The 20,894-nt window shown below is 35.9% G+C and overlaps 1 protein-coding gene across 1 annotated transcript in view; it reads right to left on the reverse strand.

The window, feature by feature from the left end:
• The window catches only part of LOC111513875 (tetratricopeptide repeat protein 28), a 61,508-nt gene extending 41,457 nt beyond the window's left edge, over nt 1–20,051 (reverse strand). Inside the window, exons 1-4 of the mRNA XM_074186733.1 lie at nt 19,547–20,051; nt 6,418–6,477; nt 3,459–3,667; nt 275–494 (exon numbers count right to left, since the gene is read on the reverse strand). Coding sequence (XP_074042834.1) covers nt 275–494; nt 3,459–3,667; nt 6,418–6,477; nt 19,547–19,570 — 513 coding nt within the window. The 5' untranslated portion in view covers nt 19,571–20,051. The remainder of the gene's footprint in view (nt 1–274; nt 495–3,458; nt 3,668–6,417; nt 6,478–19,546) is intronic.
• Nucleotides 20,052–20,894: the final 843 nt, after the last annotated feature.

A 20,894-nucleotide genomic window follows, 5' to 3' on the forward strand; every position in this document is an offset into this window, starting at 1 on the left:
CCCAAATTCATCCACCACATTGCGAATATTCCTTTTGGTAGGACGATTATGGAGACCGTAAAATGGGCGAAGCGCGGCGGTACGTTGCCCAAACAGATCATCAATTTTGATAAAACAGGTGCAGGTGTTGTTGAATGCTATATCAGACTAAAAAAATTACTACTAATTTGACAGATGTAGCTTCAACAAAATGGCCGTAATCAATTGTTAGAGGAAGCCCCTATTGAAAAACCCTATATTGAACACATCATGTAAGTATTCACTTTCTACTTACTTGGCCCACTACAGATATCAGCACAAAGGGACTCTGGTCCAGCTTCATAACTTCAAGCTGTTGAAACGTTGGCTCCAGATTGTGCCTAAGTGGGGACTTGATTGAAGCCTCCACAAGTCCCGCCAGTAGCTGTTGAGAGGTTGGATCCTGCGCCAGGCCCTGACTAAAGGCAGCCAAGGCGTCTCCATGACGTCCCAGGCATTGAAGTGCAACTCCTTGCCTAAAATCAATGTACTCTTAGGTCTGTGTTTTCAATCGGTGATACTGCAGTAACGATAGTTACAAATACAAGTGGTACAAAAACATATGAAGTTTATTTCTCATTTTTTTGAACAATACACTATTAAAGTTGGACGCACTTCTGAAAAACTTCACTGATATTTATGGCTTTACTGATATGATACTGATATGACTTGATTGTAGTGGTATTATCAAAATGTTCACATTTTTCTTGAAAGAGAAAAAATCAAAGAAGACACATCATTATTAAATTGAATGAAGCGTTTGTAAAACAGTTTTCTTGTAATGATCTGGCTGCAGGAATTAGCCTGCAGTGGTTTAGATCTTACCTGGAGAATCGTAGTCAGTTGGTAAAAACTGACCACTATTCACGTATTGGAGCTACTAGATATGGTGTGCCTCAGGGTGCGGTACTGGGACCTATTTTATTTTTGTTATATGCCAACGATATCTCCCATTTGAATATATCTGGGAGGTTCACGTTATTTGCAGATGATACCACTATACTTTATCACAGTAGTGATGAAACATCTTTACACAATGTCATACAACGTGATCTCGAAACAATAAGAACGTGGTTTGACAATAATCTCCTTGTACTCAACATCTCCAAAACTAACTTGTTAACCTTCAAATGTGAATTGGACACAATAATTCTTGATTCAACTAATATTGACAATTCCCCCTGCACAAAATTCTTGGGTCTTCATATTGACAGTAACCTGAGATTCGATGAACATGTTAAAAAACTGTCTAAAAAACTATCCTCTGGGTGCTATGCCATTAGAGTCATCAATAATGAGGTAGGATTTGCAGCAGCAAAATCTGCCTACCATGCATTAATTGAATCGCATATAGGTTATGTAATTGCTTTTTGGGGTGCATGCAATAAAAATTTATTACAGATAATAATAATAATAATAATAATAAATGTTTTTATTGCTACACAAAAAGCAGTTACAAAGAACAAGGTTGATTGTTGTTATGTAGCAAATGGCATCGTTCGCTCTTCTATCTTCTGAGAAAGATAGAATAGCGCTCTTCCACGCAACCACGACAAGGGACCAGTGACAAAAACTGGTCCCACCAGAAGAAAAAAGAATATACCTTCTCATAAACATAGTACAACTGAAAAAGAATATACATATAAATATAAATAAAAAATAATAATTATGTCACAAAGTGCAATGAATGTCGCATAAGTTCATCAATGTATCAGAAGTCTATTGCTAAAGTACCATCCAACAAAAGACTTTTAACCTTTTTCTTAAAGTTGAAGATTGACAAGTTTTTGAAATCATCGGGAATACAGTTGTAGATTTTAGCGATGCCATAGGAGAAGCAAGATCGGTAAAGCGAAGGGTTGTGCTTGGGTACAGATAATTTCTGTCGAAACCGGACATTAACATTGTGAGCTTCAGAACGCCTCTGAATTTTCGAATATAGATATGAAGGTTTTTTTGTGAGTAAAATTTTGTGATATAATACACAGCAATGCAAAATACGTCGTTTGTTCATAGGCAACCAGCCCAGTCCAGTAATGTAACTCGAGGTCGGAGTCCGTCTTTTAATACCGCATATCAGTCGGGTGCAAGAGTTTTGGAGTCTTTGTAGGCGAGTTCTGTCGGAGTTTTTTATAGCCGGCCCATAAACAACATCGCAGTAATTTAGCTGGGATGGGACGAGTGACTCGCATAGGGTGATTTTGCATGCTTTATTTAAAATATCTCTGTTGGAATAGATCAGTTTTAGGTTTACGAAAGCTTTTTTAATTATATGTGATATATGCGTGGAAAACGTGAGGGAGTCATCAAGAAATAACCCTAAATTTTTTTCGCAATTTGACAATTCGAGTGTTTCATTTCGGATGTAAAGGGAAATTAGAGGTCGGGATCTATTTTTGGTCGATTTCCTACCGAAAAGTATGGCTTTGGATTTGGTTGGGTTGATGGATAAACAGAATTTTTCTGATATATCGACAAGTCTCGCAAGATCCTCGTTAACCTCATTGCAGGCAGCAACGATATCTTTTTCATCAAATGCGAGGTACAGCTGCGTGTCATCCGCATAGAAATGTGATGTTACATGTTTCAAATGTTTACAGAATTGAGAGGTGTAAATAGTGAAGAGTAGCGGGCCCAATATTGATCCCTGAGGTACACCACACAAGGTTTCGATGGAGTCTGATGATGTAGAGTTCAGTATGACTCTTTGTGTGCGTTTATTGAGATAAGCAGACATAAGTTGCTGCGAAGATGGAGAAAAATCTATATAGTGTAGAATAGCTATCAACAATTCATGATTAATCCTGTCGAAAGCTTTTGAGTAATCAAGATCCAAGTTGTACAAAAAAGAGCCATTAGAGCCCTCTTCAAGATTAAGAGTCGCAAATCGTGCAAAGAATACTTTAAAAATCACCAAATCCTCACAGTGATCTCTATTTTTATATTGGAAACATCTTGTTTGATTCATAAGCACCGTGATCTATGTAAAGGAGCGTCATCGTCTTACAATACTCGATCTTCCCAAAACTCGACTCTTATGTTGCCTTTACCCAAAAGTCGCCTCGTAAAGGACTCTATTATATATAACGGCTTGTAAATATACAACTACTTTCCAGCAAGAATTAGGGAAATCAAGAATTATAATAGATTCAGAGGTAGTGTGAAGGTTTTACTCTTTGATCATCCCTTCTATAGCTTGGATGAATTTTTTATAGCCAAATTATCTGAATGAACTCATTATCCATATCTGTCATTGCTGAGGCTCAATTATGTGAATATGTATGTATGGATGAGTATCCTGTGTTTATTTGTGTTTATACATCTGTAAGTGTTATTTTAACTATATTTTAACATACATCCATGTACTAAAACTGACTTTGTCAACAAGAATTGTATTCTTTCGACAATAAAGCATATTCTGATTCTGATTCTGATTTTACCTGTAATAGGCTTTGGGCCATGTTGGACACAAATCTCTGGCTGTGACGGCATCCTGAAGAGCTTGCGCAAACAATCCCTGCTTCAGCCTGGCAGCAGACCTGTTGGAATACAATATGTGATTGGTTGGATCTAGCTGTAGAGCATCTGTATAAAGCGCTACAGCCGTTGCGAAGTCTCCATTTTGACAGGCAGCATTAGATTGGCGAACCTGAGAAATTAAAAAATTGTGAGAAACTTGGACCCACATTCATAGAGCCTGAGATAATAGTATTAATAGATAATAGTTTATAAACATTTCTCATAATCACCAGTCTTATTCCCAAGATCAATGTGAATGTTAATTTTAATTAAGGCTTTATGAAGCAACCTATTCTTTGGGGATTGAGGTTAGTTAAGCAACGTATTAGAAGACACTGTTTGTAATAATAACTTTCGAAAATGATTTTAGAATTATGGCAAATGAATTTGACGATCATGATATTCCAATCATGATCATTCGAAATACTGTTATAGTCATCTTCATTTTTATCAGGTTGGAGATTTATTTCCTTCCCCCTTCAACTAGGGTTCGTCAGGAGGACGAATGGTTCATAACTGAAGGTGTTTGGTTGGCGATATAAAAGTTATTGACCTCTATGCCGTTCTGGCCTTGCCCTTCCTGACTGAGGTATTTGATGACAGATGTCGTGGGGCCTCCACTGAACCGAGCGACGGAGCCTTCTGAATCGAGTGGGGTCGTCTACAGCATAATCTACAGCTTCCCTGACTAATGGGTTATCATGAGTTACCGCTCACTCGAAAACCTTATGATTCCTCGACTGAATGGACTGCCGTATAGTTAACAGCTTCAAATCTCTGCGGATGGCTTCATTCCGCATGAACCATAGAGCATTCACCAGCAGCCTGATAAGTTTGTTTTGCAACCTTTCCAAAATGGAGAGGTTTAACGGAGCGGTTTGTCCCCAAGCACCTGAAGCATACATGACGATAGGCTTGAACATCGTGTTGTATACTAAAATCTTATTTTTCGGAAGGTCGCTCACGTGAAGGCTGTACATTATTGGAGACAGCACAGCTCCCTGAGGCATTCCAGCTTGGATTTCCCCGACAGGAGACAGGGTTCCTTGAACTCGGACCTGAAATGTTTTGCCTTTTAGAAAGGACCTAATCTACCGGACCAGACCCCTAGGCAGGTCGAAATCGAGCATTTTGTGTAGCAGGCCTCTGTGCCAGACTCAGTCGAAGACCTTCGAAATATCCAGGAGGACAAGATTTACTGTCTTCCTGTTGTTCAGCTCTGAGATGGAATTTTCGACCAGTCTCAGGGCCTTCAGCTCAGTGAAGCCGAATTGTTCGTCAGGCAGAACATTTCGGTCTTCAACTTCTTCTGTTAAACTTTACAGCATAACACGTTCAGCCAACTTAGCCGTTAAGCAATGCAGACTGATAGGACGATGATTCGAAATACCGAAATTCACTAATAATAAATGGTGTGGAAAGTTCGAAGGCTAACACACACATGACGCTACTAGTTTCAAATCCATGTGATTTTCAGTTAACTTCAACCTTCAAAAGACACGTGTACAAATTTCGCAGCTGTCGGACTATTAGATTGTGGGATAGAATATTTTGAGTGAAGCAACTGTTGTTAGTTCGAAGAAAATTGATAAACATGAATTTAATATGTTAATGAAGCATTGCTTTTTGGCGAAAAAAAAATAATACTGTTGAAGGCAAGGCTTGACTTGATAAATATTATTTCGACATTGCACCAGAAAAATCAACCGTTGGTTTGCTGAATTTATAGGAGATGAAATGAGCACCGAGGACGATTCATACAGGGGGCGTCCCAAAGAGGCTGTTACCGACGAAAACATAAAAAAGTCAACAAAATGATTTGGGGTGACCACGAAATGAAGTTGATCGAGATGGCTAAAGCTCTAAAGATATCAAAGAAACGTTTTCGACATCGTGCACGAATATTTGGATGTGCGAAAGCTCTGATCAAAATGGGTGCCGTACGAGCTCACAATCGACCAAAAACAAAAACGAATTGTAGTAACTGCCATTGCGATGGTTACCGTGAAATATTATTTCATTCATAGAGATCGAGGTCGATCACCAGTTTTTTCGGTGTCGATATTTTTCCAGTTGAAAAAGCGCTGAATTACTTTATGACTGTCAGACCTTTAAGCGTCGTTGTGGTACAAGTTGGGCTAGACTAAACAAATGTATATTTTACATCCTGCCGATGATCATACGCTGGAGAAGTTAAAAAACGCTGAGATGAGGATTTTGTGGCTAGCGTTGCTGACACGAGGGCTTGGGAGTTTTATGCGGGAGCACAAAAGGTTGGTCACCAGAACTCGTCGAGACGAGATCGGGAGTCTCATCCCTCAGCCTTCAAGGCTGGGGAAGTTGGCCTAAATAGGGGAGTTATTTTGTCTAACCGCGTGGTGCGAAATTTAAGGAAAAATGTAGTGATATTGTAAGCCGGTATTGGGTAACGGGAAGTTTAAAATAAAAGTGTTGGTGTTGAAGACACACCGGTTCAACGGAACCTATGGTTGACCATGAACCACCAAAAAGGCGTTATGTGAGTGTTTGTTTTTTTAATAATCTGAGCCTGAAAAAATAAAAATTTTGAAATGGAATGTTTACAAAACTTTAGAGGAGAATTTTATAACTTTTAATCTGAAGAGAATTTCGAAGGGGTCTGAAACTACATCTTTCCCGACCCCAAATGGTGATTTTTCTGATCGTTTCGTAGGTAAGAGTGGCGAAGTTAGAAAAACTGAAAAAGATTTTCCCACTTCAATGAAAAATTGACAGGGAATTTTCTGAAATCGAGATGAATGCCTGAGATGCTTTAAAATTATGAGTACTCAACTGAATATTAAATAGAATAAAAGTTAGTTTGTTTCAGAACCTTTGAGAGAATCACTGAAAAATAACTACCTTCTCAAGAAACAGAGATTTGCTTGCGGCTGGTAATTCTGAGGTTCCTTCGGGTTCAACCTGAAAAAAATAAAAATTATATTCAATGCATTACATGTATTCAAAAACAGATGATAATTATTTTCATCACTCTCACATCGATCGATTGACTGAGTGAACAAAGCACCCATGTCGAACCGCCCGGCTACCGAACGATTCATAATTGATTATGTCTGATAATTCGCTTTACCGTACTTTTTGAAGCCCCCCCGTATGTTTTCGGAAAATTCAATCATACGTAAGGACACGTTTTTTATTATTGTTTCCTTTCTACACTATCATTAAAGTCTCCTTTGTACCTAAGCGGTTTTTGTCTTTTTGCCAAAAAGTAATAATTAACGTCTTCTCGGCTGGGTCTACGCCCAATCCCAGCATTCGTTTCGTACCGTCTGGTTATCCCAATTACTGCGCTCTCGTCCCCTTCACGACAGAATCGTGTAATGAGTTTTTTTTCTCACATTTTGTGGTTTTGAGGTCGGCGAACACAATGAAGCATGAAGTTTAGATTTTAGATGGAAACAATTTGTTTGAATATCTTATAAGTATAGACACGAGAATGGATTTGAAAAGGTGTATTTTAACAGTTTTTTGTGTGCAATTCACTGACCATTACGTGACGAAAATTATTAACATTCTCCATGATAATAATTCAACGATTTCCGCACTGAATTTTATTTAAGACGCATTTCGCCTATTGGTAGCTTCATCAAATGGACTGGTAGATATATACCATCATAATAGGTATTCTATACAATAACAATTTTCAATTGAAGATGATTTATAAGCAACGTCGCACTTGAAGTGACCAACGGATAATCCTCTTACCAACCCTGCAGAGGCGTACCAAAATAATATTTTTATTTATTTAAACACATAGGTAATTACGTAAAAATTGTTATAGTAGGTGGCGCTACCTGGTGTTAATGGTAAAACTGCTTACATTTTCTTATTATACCTAATACAGTACTTCAAAAAAACAGAAAAAATTACAAAATAATTATTATGTTCCTTTTATATAGAAAGAGAACTACAAAGCAAAGAAATCATTACCTATGTTATGCTTGTGAAGTTTCAGAATCCACTGACTCGTCCGAAGAGGAATCCCAGTCACACTTAAATCTATTAGTATTTGGTCGAAGATAGTGTCTACCATCCCGTCCAATCTCCACATTTTCTCTTCTTCCTTGATCACATGGGCTACAGCATTAGCCTAATCTTCTTTCCGTATCCGTTCCATTGCGAGTTCTAATGAACGTTGGACATCAGAAATTTTATATGTCACGTTTTCACGAGCTACTTAACCCTCAATTTGAGCCCAGATCAATTATATCGGATTTAACTCGCAATGGTAAGAAGGGACTCTCAAAATGGTGATGCCTTCAGCACGAGCTATTGTATCCACCACAAGCTGGCGATATCTGTCACGATGCTGTTTAATGACACTCATAAGCTCGGCCTTAACCATGTCCTCGGAAAAATGAAATTCCTTTTTGTCCTAACCAACTCTGCATGTCTGCTTTTCTGGTGGTCATAGTTGATAGCTGTTCTACTAATCGGCTGTGATAAGAAGCGTTATCCATTACTATTACCGAATTTGGCTCGACTCGTGAAAGAAGGGATTCAAACCATCCTTCAAAGCGTTGGGCGTCCATGTCTTCGTGATAATCTCCCGTTTCTTTGGATGAAAAAATTAGTGCACTATCGTCTAAAAAGCCACTCTCGCTACCTATATGGACGACAATTAGTCGTTGCCCTTTACCCGTTGGTCCGCGTTGCCCTTTACCCTGTTGATAAACCGTCCACAAATGCTTGACGATAACTAGTTACAGTAGTATCTTGCGAGATCTTAGATACTGTGTGACCAGCATTCACTCACGTTTCGTCCAGATAATACATCTATTTGTGAGCAGAACGCATTTCTCTAATAGAGCGAAGATATTTCCGTCGCCATGAGGCTATATGTTCTCTTTCTATTAAGACAGATTTACGGGATCGTTTGGCATATTTGAATTTTAAATATTCTTTTATTATTTTCCTTAACTTCCCTTTGCTCATTTTTGGAATGAGATCATTATCCATTACCCTTGTCCTAATGGATTCGAGGGTTGGCGCTTTATTCTCGAAAAAGAAAGAATGAATGGTATAGCGTACAAAAGTTTTCTGGTACTCGTCCAATTCAATTTTTTTCTACCACGACAATGTACTTTTGAAGCTTGCACAATCCCAGCCACCTTTTTTATACGTACAATGCGTTCAATTGTCGACATGGATATTCCCGTTAAAAATGAACATTGGGCTACAGCTTCCACTGTATGGAGTGTATTTTTTAAATTTTCGTACACTCTACAGACAATCTGTTTTTCTTCTAACGACATAAACTTCCGCTTTCTTTGTACATTACGTGGACCTGCTACGGCATCCATCTTAATACTATAAAAATAATAAAATTCAATCATATCATTCAGCTATTTGTCAATTGTTTACTTACCTCAAAAACTATTTCAAAGTTGATGTATTTTGAAAAACAGTTTATTATGAGATAGAACAGATTAACAAATCCGCAACACGTGTTTCGCTGCACAGTAGCTTTTTCAAGCGTGTTCACTAACAAACTGAATTCTACATACATTGTGATTTATATATAGGTACTTTTTGAAATATTACTTTGTACCTAGAAACTAATAATATTCTAGGAACTAATTAATTTCAGTTATACCTGAGTTTAACGAACATTTATACCTGAGTTTAATGACTAGATCGAATAAATTATTTCACAATAAAGTGTGAATGTAATGAAAATCTATGATAATGTATTTTGAAAAACAAGTATCGGCCAACTCCATCTTATATTTTGAAGTTAATAAATATAACAGTCTATTCAATAAATATAATAAAATATTTGTTTGAAGGTGACTGACAATGTTTCGTGATGAATTTCACTAGTTCGGACTTCCATTGTCTATTATATAAAATGATTTGAAATCCCTGAAACAAGTAAAAAAGAATGATTAAAAAAGGATAGTTGAAAAAACAATTATATTAAGCAACAATAAACCTGAAATGAAATGATAGTGAAATAACCTACAAGTAAAAATATAATAATTGAATGAATAAAAAAAATAAAAATTAAAGGGATGCAAAAAAGAAAATAATAAAAATAAAAAGTGTAGAGATTCCAAGTCACGTTAGTTCACGACGTTTCGATTGTTGGTATCTACAATCACCCGAAGACGATTGTAGATACCAACAATCGAAACGTCGTGAACTAACGTGACTTGGAATCTCTACATTTTTTATTTTTATTATTTTCTTTTTTGCATCCCTTTAATTTTTATTTTTTTATTCATTCAATTATTATATTTTTACTTGTAGGTTATTTCACTATCATTTCATTTCAGGTTTATTGTTGCTTAATATAATTGTTATTTTCAACTATCCTTTTTTAATCATTCTTTTTTACTTGTTTCAGGGATTTCAAATCATTTTATATAATAGACAATGGAAGTCCGAACTAGTGAAATTCATAATAAAATATATTTAATAAATACAAAACAAAGTTACCTTCACAAGAAACGGAACACACTACGCCTATGCAGATAAGGACGCTTGATAATAAAGAAACCGAATGACTAGTTTGGCATTTTAAGGACGCAAATATAATAGACCTACGAAGTTTACCGATGTTTCAAAGTATTTAACGCTCGTACATCCTATCGATATGCAGAAGCTATCTTGTTACGGGGGGCAAATTTCATGGAATTATCTTACTTTTCAATTATTTACAATGGCACTGCATAGACAATAAAAATGACCTCGGTAAGAATTCAGTTCTAACATCCAACATTGTTGCCGTTAGCTGTCAGTTCAATTTGTATATGAGTTACCTTCAATTGAAAATTGTTATAGTATAGAATGTCTTTTATGGAGGGTCCTTAATTAGGTGCTTCCTATTTTCAAATTTAAATAAAACCAAGTGTGTGTGTGAGATAAAATCGAAATTTTTTATTTGTTTTAAAGACCTATATAGTATTATGTGTGGAATATTGAATAGTTCAAATGTCCGCCATGGCCTCTTTGAGTGATGTGCATCCAAAACGTCCAATTTTCTATGACTCTAGTGCATAAATCAGGCTGAATTCAACCGTTGGCAAGGGTTATGTTGGCTTTGAGGATCGCTATGGTTTGTGGTTTATTCGCATACACCTGCGACTTAAGAATACTCAAGAAGAAAATGTCTAACGGGGTTAAATCACACAATCTCGGTGGCCACTTCACACTTATTTTTTCAAAATAAGTGTTTTCTACTTCTACTTACGGAAACTTCAACAAAACGTCAAATTTATTTCCAAAGCATTCTTGTGAAGAATGCAAAATATTCGTAATAACTTCAACATGCATCGATTATCAAATAATCGACTTGAAGTTTTCAAGTCCAAATATTTAGAAAACGGTTGCTTACAGCGGCTAGTAACAAGGGTAGCTTATTTACGTAGATATGTGTTTGAATATTGATTTATTCTGGCTTTGAGCGTGACTCCTTTTCTTTTACTTATAGGAAAATGACTGAGAGTTTTATTGACATTTTTACATTTTTATTTTTTTTTAGACAAAAGTGACAGTAGTGCATGACAAGCATATGACATCACTGCATGACCACCTTATATTTTATGTTGTCTTAAAAAACGGTAGACACTGTTTAACTTTTAACACACTCCCTCAACAGAAAATATATGAACATAAAAAAAATTACAAATAAGCAATTACACTCCTTGAAAATAAGGAATGATTAGACATACAATAATGATAGAATATATAGGTAGGAGCATCAACAATACAACATATTGAATGATGAATGCAAAAAAAAAGAGTAAATATTTCACTAAAAATACGACAAACAATTGGCACAAAAAAAAGCACATAAGTGTACAGTTTTATAGGGCACATGAGAGTACAGTTTCAAGAACACATTAGCTGTTCCCTGAGAAAGGCAAATTTGATAGCTTCAAGAGGTTTTGTTAGGATGTCAGCTACATTTTGATCTGTAGGACAATAAGTGATCTTAAACCATCCTTTCTTAAATTCGTCTTTTATAAGATGATACTTTACATCTATATAAATGCATTTTCTTGTAAGCTGATTGGCCTTGATCATCTTGATACAGCTTGTGTTGTCTACATGGAGAACAACATTGATCTTGTGTTCGAGCAATTCTTCAAGGACGGATTTTACATATTTCATCTCCTTACAGCATTGAGCCGCTGCAATGTATTCAGCTTCAGTAGATGATTGTGCAACAAGGGATTGCTTCCGTGAGCACCAGGCAATTGGTCCATTTGCATATTTCATTAAATAACCGGTGGTACTCTTTCCATCCTTTTTATCTCCTCCATGGCTTGAGTCGCAGTAAACCTCCAGGGTGTATTTATTTTTATTTTTGTTTGAGTACAATATACCATTTATTTTAGTTCCTTTCAGATATCTGATGGTTCTTTTGACATTTGAGACATCATGTCTTTTAGGATTTTTGGTAGATCTGCTTTCAAAATTTACTGCGAATGCAATATCAGGACGGGTTTTACATGATAGATAAATCATACTTCCGACTGCAGATTGGTATGGAAAACTTGATTCATCATTCTTCGTTTCCTCATGGGTGTAGTCTTGATGTACTATAGGAGTATTTTTCTCCTTTGTGTATCCATCCAAATTATACTTTGCAATAACTTCTTGACAGTATTGTTCTTGATTGATGAATATTCCATCTTCTCTTTGGCTAATTTGGATACCCAAGTAATTCTTTGGTTCAAGGTTGACTGTAGTTTCAAACAACTTCTGCATCTTGGACAGCAATTTCTTCATTTCGTTTGGATCTTCAGCTATCACGAGACCGTCATCCACATGAATGGCAACAAATAGTTTCTCTCCTGAAGTAGATTTGAAGACACACTGATCAGTCAATAGCTGTTTCAGCCCTTCTTGTTTAAGGAATTCAGTTAGCCGTTTAAACCATTGCTGTGGTGCTTGTTTGAGTCCATAGATAGCTTTTCTTAATTTGCAGATTTTTCCTTGAACATTGTATCCTTCAGGCAGATGCATATAAATTTCTTGTTGCAGATCCCCGTAGAGGAAAGCTGATTTTACATCAAAGGTGCACATTTGTAAATTTTCAGAGGCTGCAATGGCCAGGAGCATTCGAAGAGAATTTGCTTGTACAACAGAGCTGTAGATTTCTTGATAGTCGAGATTCTTCTTCTGCTGACATCCTCTTGCCACCAATCTGGCTCTGTAGCGACCATCTGACTTGATTCTAAAAACCCAGCGACTGGTCAAAATTTCTTTACCCACAGCACAGTTAGAATCCACTAGTTCCCAAGTTTCATTTTTTTGCAGGCAGTCTTGTTCTTCTTTAATAGCAGTCTTCCATTTTTCTTTATCATGACTCTTCATACAGTCTTTGTAGGTAATAGATTCTTCTGCTAACATAACATAATCTTCATATTTCTTTGGTAATCTGACTTGTCTATGAGGTCTTTGGTTAAGTGGAACATTTTCAGGTACCTCATTTTCCTCCTCTTCAGACTCAGTTTCTTCATCACTTGAATCTTGATCTTCTTCATCTGCCATAACTGGTTCATTTACAATTGGATCTTCCTGATGATTTTCTTGATCTTCTGGGTGATCTTCTGGTTCTTCGTCAGCTTGGGCTAGTTCATCATCTTTGGATAAATTCATAAAATTTTCAATCTTGATAGCTGATGGTACAGGATTTTCCACTTCTTTTATACCAATTACAACGATATCATGAGATGGATAAATCTTTCTTTCAGCTTCATCCCAGATCCTATATCCATTAGATGTGTATCCTACCAGAATACCTCGTTTTCCTCGACATTCGGTTTTCTTCAGGAGTCCAACCTTCTTGGCATATAATTGTGAGCCATACACTTGAAGATGAGAGAGATCTGGTTTTTGATGAGTCCACATTTCAATAGGAGTGGTATCGATGGTTGAAGATGGTGATCTGTTGTGAAGGTATGCTGCTGTTTCTATGGCTGTACCCCATAGATAATCTGGCAGATGAGCATGATGAAGCAGTGCTCTCATTTTATTGCATAGAGTGTAGTTCATCCTTTCCGCCGTTCCATTTAGTTCTGGAGTGTGAGGTATGGTATAGTCCAGATGAATACCTTTTTTTTTTGCACCAAGCCTTGAAGTTGTTGGAGCGGTATTCTCCACCATTGTCCAGTCTGATTTTGGATACTTTCAAATTGTGGTGATTTTCAGATGCAGCAATGTATTCCTTAAGTAGATCTTCCACTTCATCTTTTGTTTCCATTAGAAAGACTTGCACAACATGGGTAAAGTCATCAATAATGGTCATAAAATAATTCTTGTTATCATATGTGGGTGGAGTGATTTTCCCACATACATCCGTATGAATGATTTGAAGTGGCCTTTCTGCCCTTTTACGTTTTGTGTTGAAGGGTTTTCTTATAAGATTGGCACAGGCACATGTCTCACATACAGTTTCAAATTTGCAATTGTTTAGTGAGCATGGCACTCCCTCACACAGACTTGGAATTTTCTTCATTGACTCAAAATTGATATGACCCAATTTTTGATGCCATTTCATTTGTTCTTCTTGGACAGTGAGTAAGGATTGACAATATGATTTAGCACTGAGGTCAACCACAAATAGACCATTTGAGGTTTTATGCCCTCGCATAACTTCTTTGCCATTTTTGAAGATGGTCACACCTTCTTTCTTGAATATCACCTCACCATTGTTTTCGGTGATTGCATTTACTGACAGTAAGTTCTTGGAAAGTTGAGGCACATAGGACACTTCTTGCAGTGTTACTGCATCTGCTTCGATAGTTCCCAACAATGTTGCACTCAGACCTTGACCTTTCTTGGCACTTGAGATTTTCAGTTGTGACTCTTGTGCATTTATCAGCAAATGATGTTCATTTGTAAGATGAGTGGTACACCCACTATCCACAACAAAGAGAATGTTGCTTGACTTTTCATTATATAGGGCTTCATTCATTGGCGCTTCTTGATCAACAGTTTCAGCGAAAAAGGCAGCTTTCTCATTTTTCTTTTGGTGTGCATTTTTGTAAAAACAGTCTTCTGATGCATGATTGTTTCTTCCACAAAAGATGCATTTGACATTTGAACTTGCAGAGCTTGTACTTGGTTGTCCAGTTTTATTTTTCTTTTTGAAGCATTCATCTTCATTATGATTATTGCGACGACAAGTCTTGCAATATTTCTTGTGTGGGCACTGTGGTCTTTTATGGCCATCTTCACCACATTTATGACATACTATTTTATCCCCATTTTTATTTTTACATTTGTTCTTCGCTTTACCTTCAGCATTAAAAGCTGCTGCTGTTGAGTCAAGTTTGGTTGTCTTCCAATATTCCTCTTCAGAGCAGAGACGTGCCACCAGGTTGTCAACACTTTTATTTACTTGTGGTGTTGATTCCCAGGCACTTATAAAGGAATGATAATGTTCAGGTAGTGAAGCAAGAATCTTTGTAACCAACATTTCTTCGGTTACTTGTTCTTTGAATTGTGAAAGCTTGAAGACTATGTACTTAAGATGACTGATATTATCCATGGTAGTCTTCGCTTTGTCGAACTTGTATGAATGGAATTCTAGCAAGAGCTTTTGCTTTTGATGGGTAGTGTCCCTTCTATAAATGCTTACCAATGTGTTATACATTTCTTTTGATGTACTGCATGCCATAATGTGAGACAAAATGGACTTGTCCAGAGTTCGCACAATGATATATTGGGCTTCATTATCCTTGGCAATCCAGGCATTTTTGGCCTTGACTTGATCTGGCTTTGTTTCATCAGCATCAGGCTTAGTTTCAGTTCCAGATACAATACCCCACTGTTGCTTTGCCTTAAATAAAATGGTAATAGAGAAATTCCATATTTCAAAGGTGTCTTGTCCATTCAATATTTGGATATTGCTCAATTCATGCTCTTTGGTCGTCATTTTTTGGGTTAGCACACCGGCACTCAGATGACCGTGAACACTTTTAAAGAATCACCAGAATACTTCCACTAGGGTTACATTCACAACACTCGAGGCAGCTGGGCCCATAACCTGTTTGAATATTGATTTATTCTGGCTTTGAGCGTGACTCCTTTTCTTTTACTTATAGGAAAATGACTGAGAGTTTTATTGACATTTTTACATTTTTATTTTTTTTTAGACAAAAGTGACAGTAGTGCATGACAAGCATATGACATCACTGCATGACCACCTTATATTTTATGTTGTCTTAAAAAACGGTAGACACTGTTTAACTTTTAACAATATGATAGAGGAATCGATTTTTTTACTGAAAAATGTGCTAGAAGTAGGTACGCCCAAAAAAGTTATGAATCTTTAAAAAAGAAAAAGACGTGTAGGTGGCGCCCCCTACGAGTAAGAGCAATAAGAACATCAGGTTCGAATTCGACACCTCAAAAACCTCCTATTATCAAGTTTCGTTTAATTAAGTTCAGTATTTCAAAAGTTATTTGAAAAAAACGAAAATAAAAATAAAACTTCAACATCCTGTATCTTGGAAACGAAGCGTTTCCGGACATTTATTTATTTGGACAATTCATATTAGAATATTGTGAGGAATCACCTCCTGAAGTTTGTCAAAGTACTTTTGAATCACCCTGTATACAGTGTCATCCCCAAAGGATGCACCATATGGGAAACTTATTTATTAAGAGTTTTTCGACAAAAAGACAATTTCGATAAAAGTTCGTGCATTCTTTAAAACTAAATATGCACCAACAATATACAGTAAAACACACGTAATATACGAGGAACCTTCAAATATTTGATTTTGAGACAAGAATAAAGTACTCTTATTTTGAAAAATCTTGTTATGTAGAAAAGTTGTTCAGCATTGAAAAATACTTCTAGATTTAAACTCATGGCCATCTAAGTTAATTTTTATTTTTTTACCCATTTTTTAAATGGGGACTACGAAAAAAAATTGCTGAAACGATAAATAGATAGCATCCTGTATACGACAGTTTATTTCAAGAGCCTATGATATTACAAAATACACAACTATGGTGTTAACCACGGTCAATTTTTTGAAGAGTAAAATACGTTTTTGGTGCAAAATTCCATTTTAGATGGTTCACAAACTTTTATCAAGAATAACTTTTTGTCGAAAAACCCTTAATAAATGAGTTTCCCATATGGTGCTTACATTGGGGATGACACTGTAGAACCTCGTTTCTCTTTGACATGGACACTAATCATGCATCTGCGTGAAATTGCCAAATCAGAATCATCAATAACAATTTCGAAATGTTCAATACACCTCTTTCTATTTGGAGTTGAAAATATTTTTTTCTGACCATTTTCTATTTTTTTCCATCTTCAACATTCCCAAAGACAATAAATAACTTAAAGTTCACCACACAGAATAATTTCTCCAATTACTGTACTAAAACAATGATCACTACACGAGTTCCTCGATGTTAAGCTCTCATCCCACTCCGCTGGCTGATTTACTGCTCATCCAATATCCAGAGTCACAGCTAGATTTGCTAAGCTGTACTATGAGTTGGAATATTTCTCGAAATTCATAGTTTTTCTTTCGAATTTGCAGTGCGTTTAGTTATTTTAATGTTTGTTAATTTTTTTCTACGCCTTCTAAAAACTGCCATTTCACGATTGCGAAATTTGTTTCAACAATTTTAATGTCTTATTGAAATCACCGCCAGGTAATGGAATATTCACTAGTCTGTGAAGAATGCAGCTACTTTATGTCGATATGGGTGCGTCAAAGATTTATATAAGGTAATGTTAATGTGTAGGAAAGTTTACGAAATATTAACAATTCTATTATACAATGAAAATTCATAGTTTTGAAGATGGACAGTGTTCCATGTGAGTGAAATTTTACCCTTCTATTCACATTATTTTGTAGCAATCCTGTGAATGATATCTGATTTAATTCCATATACAAACTGAATAGACGAAAGTGTTTTTCTATTATTCCACTTCTACTATTCTACGCTGTTTCAGGTGGAAAAGGACTCATGAAATCTTCTGTTTACGACCCGTTTGCGTTATAAAAATAGGGTAGACCCGGTAAAGAATGTTGAACCCGCAGATGAGAGCTCTAGCAAATCATAACGAGATCACAGAATTTTTCAAGCACTCTATCAGCGTTTTGCATTTATAATGAGCATTTATTACTTTTTACCAGGTTTTAGGAAACAGTATAATGGAGGTCGCCGAAGAAATAGATGCACCTGTCCTTACCGCTTGGGGTGCTGTTCCAAGCCTCAAATCTGTGAACTGTTTCCCAATTCTCAAACTTTAACCTCTATTTTACGCCTAATCATACCGACAGAATGCATTTTCTGAGTTATCCGAGTGCTACATAGATTTAATCGGTGAAACTTATAGATTATACCCAAATATCTGTTTAAAAATCTCATTAAAAGATGAATCTCAAATTTTGATTATTGCTTATTGGTAAAAAGACAGAAACCGCTATGAAATAAAGGAGAGTTTAATGATAGTGTAGAAAGGAAACCATAATGAAAATCGTGTTCCTATGTATGATTAATATCTCGGCGATCTTATACAAGGAGACTCGAAAAAGTTATTCATCCACAAACCGGCATGCACAAAGTCGACGAAATAATGTTGGAAATAGTTAAAACTATTATATCAATTTGGTAGGTACAGAATATGTGAATCCAAAAAATTTGCTACTTCTTGTTTTAAATTGAGACATCTTCGCCGTGCTCCAATAATAGATATCGTTAGCGAGTTCATTTATTTGGGACATTTGGTTTATCTGCACACTCTTTATACTGAGGAACACGATGAATTCAGTTTTCTTCGGATTGAGGGAAAGGAAATTGGGAGTGAGGCCTTCATTTTTAAGTCCCCATTAATTGTGTTCTCCTGAATAATTGGGTTTCTTTTTGAAAATACACGCAATGTATCGTCTGTATATATCTTATAATATAAATAGTTCAATGTCGAGTTTTTTGGGGGTCCGGTTTCAACAATGTATAAAAATATGCCCAAGTCAGGCTTTCAACAAGTATTTTTCACGAAGTTTGCGACATAGTGCTACCTGAGCTTCATACAAAAAAAATGGAGAATCTTCTAAAGAAAGAAATGAAGTGAAAAATATCAAAATAAACTGTTCACAAACATGTATAGATAGTGCAACCAAGTAACTTCAGACACAAAACTGAAGAAGAAGCCCTATCGAAACAACTTCTCTCTCATGTACATTGAATTATACAAATAACAAACGCAAAACACTTTTTCCTATTTGGTTTGTACCCCAAATTTTTTATGGAATCAAATCAGATATCATTCACAGAACTGCTACACAATATAGTACATGATAATTGATACCCACTGACTGAAGTTGGAATTTGAATTCCACAAGAAACAGTGTTAGGGCCTCTTTGTTTCGTTTGCGATTCATCCCTCGAATTATCAGTCTTTAAAAAATGTTTCACATAGAGAAGTTCCTTTATTCCATTCACCTGATCTTCATAGCGAATGTAACATTAGTTCGATAAAAAAAAAATTCCGCATTTTAATTGTAACTTACCGAAAAATTCACAGTAGAATGAAAATCGTGTTCGTGAGTCAAAGGCATAGGTAATTATTGTAACTGTATTTGTGTACTAAATTCATCCCCGATTGAAAAAAGGACTTCAGTATAAAAAAGTGAAGTTTTGTGTTCAGGAGGGAGAATAATCAATAATTTATTTTTACTGAATGGGGTAATAGGAGTATAGTTTTGTTCCGATGTGTTTGAATATAGACTAAATAGGATAGACACGTTTAAAAACACGGAAACCTTATTTTTCCACTTTCAAATATCTTCCTTCAATATTTTTATGAAGTATTGTAGAAAAATCAAGGCAGGATTCAGTCTGAGAAAAATATGAGAGTATGGAATCAGCTCTATATCGAAATAATTCGTAATTTTAATTTTTTGGTATCAGTTCTTTAAAAATCCCTCATCTGTTAATCCTATACATATACATTGATCTTTTTTTTCAAATACCTTACCTCTGTGAAATCTCTATGCGACATCTTCCTCCTTCGAAAAATGATATTTCGTAACTCATATTACACTCAGGAAACAAAACTTTTCATCTAGTTCACTCATGCGTAACCTCTTCAAGCAGTTTCAAAAATATTTCTTCATGAACTTTTCTTCAGTAAAATCAAAACGCAGTAGTCATCAAAATATTTGATTCCTTTTAATAATTAAAAATGACCTTAACCTTCACAATCACTACTTTCCGCACTATTTCCAGCCATAAATTCGGCCCGGATGACTCAAAAATTGCTTTTCAATAAAACTATCGACACGACAAGCACTTTTTCGGATTCGGAGTTTTTTCGACAAATCATAGCAATTTACAGATCACAAAACAAGTTTACATCGCATCTAACAGTTATTTCAATGCTCGGTACAATGCTACGTTATTTACTTCGTGCTCGCATTCTTTAGCACACCACGGCCATCTTGGATGTTGGAATGCAGGTAATACTCTCGCAGGTGACTTGATTCCGTCGGTACACGATTAGCTTTTGTCTTTTACCTTTAGGAGATGGAGGTACGGATGACGTGAAGAGAACTACAGACGTGAAACAGGTACGACACCTCCGGATACCTGGGTACTTATTCCTAATGAGTACGACTTGGCTAATTATTAGTTATTATTGAATATATGCAGTCTCTACGAGTTACTAGCCAGTTATTTATTCTGTATAAGTATTTCTCTCCAACCAATCAAATATTTTTATTCGTCAATCTCAGTTTGTTCCTATCATCATGAACCAATTTATAAATTCTTGCGTGACCACTGGTAATATAATATATGTGATATTTTTGTTTTTAGAATTATTTAGGGTTTAACTGATGTATTTTTTTGAATCGCTCCAATTATAGAGCAGTTAATGTTTCGCGACAAGACGTAGATAATGCTGCATTGTGTTGATTTTTTCGGGATGCCACAAAAATAGCGCTTGGAGGTCCTTTTTTAAGCGATTTTTCATTTCTGTTAAAATTCTGTAATGCTTGTTGTGTTTGAGGAAATATATTGCAAACAAAAATATGATAGAAGATAGAATTAGTTGGTAACTAACTAAATATTTAAATTTTCAATTCAAGTGGCAACGGTAAACTATAAAAATAATTTCACCCCCAATTGACATTATACAGCGTGACTCACGGTCGATGGTAGGTTAGACGTTTCTGGAAAACGCAAAGCATGATTTTTCTGAAAATCTTAGCAATTATATTTTTTTAAATGGAACACCCCGTATATTAATACATTTTTGGAATTGTTCTAGTATTTTAATACTTTTTTGTTGATAATGTCCTATACCTATCTCTATCTGTTTTCGA

Source organism: Leptinotarsa decemlineata, unplaced genomic scaffold (assembly GCF_025532065.1).
Source record: "Leptinotarsa decemlineata unplaced genomic scaffold, Ldec_3_MD MMD2_P_RNA_scaffold_1, whole genome shotgun sequence".
NCBI lineage: Eukaryota > Metazoa > Arthropoda > Insecta > Coleoptera > Chrysomelidae > Leptinotarsa > Leptinotarsa decemlineata.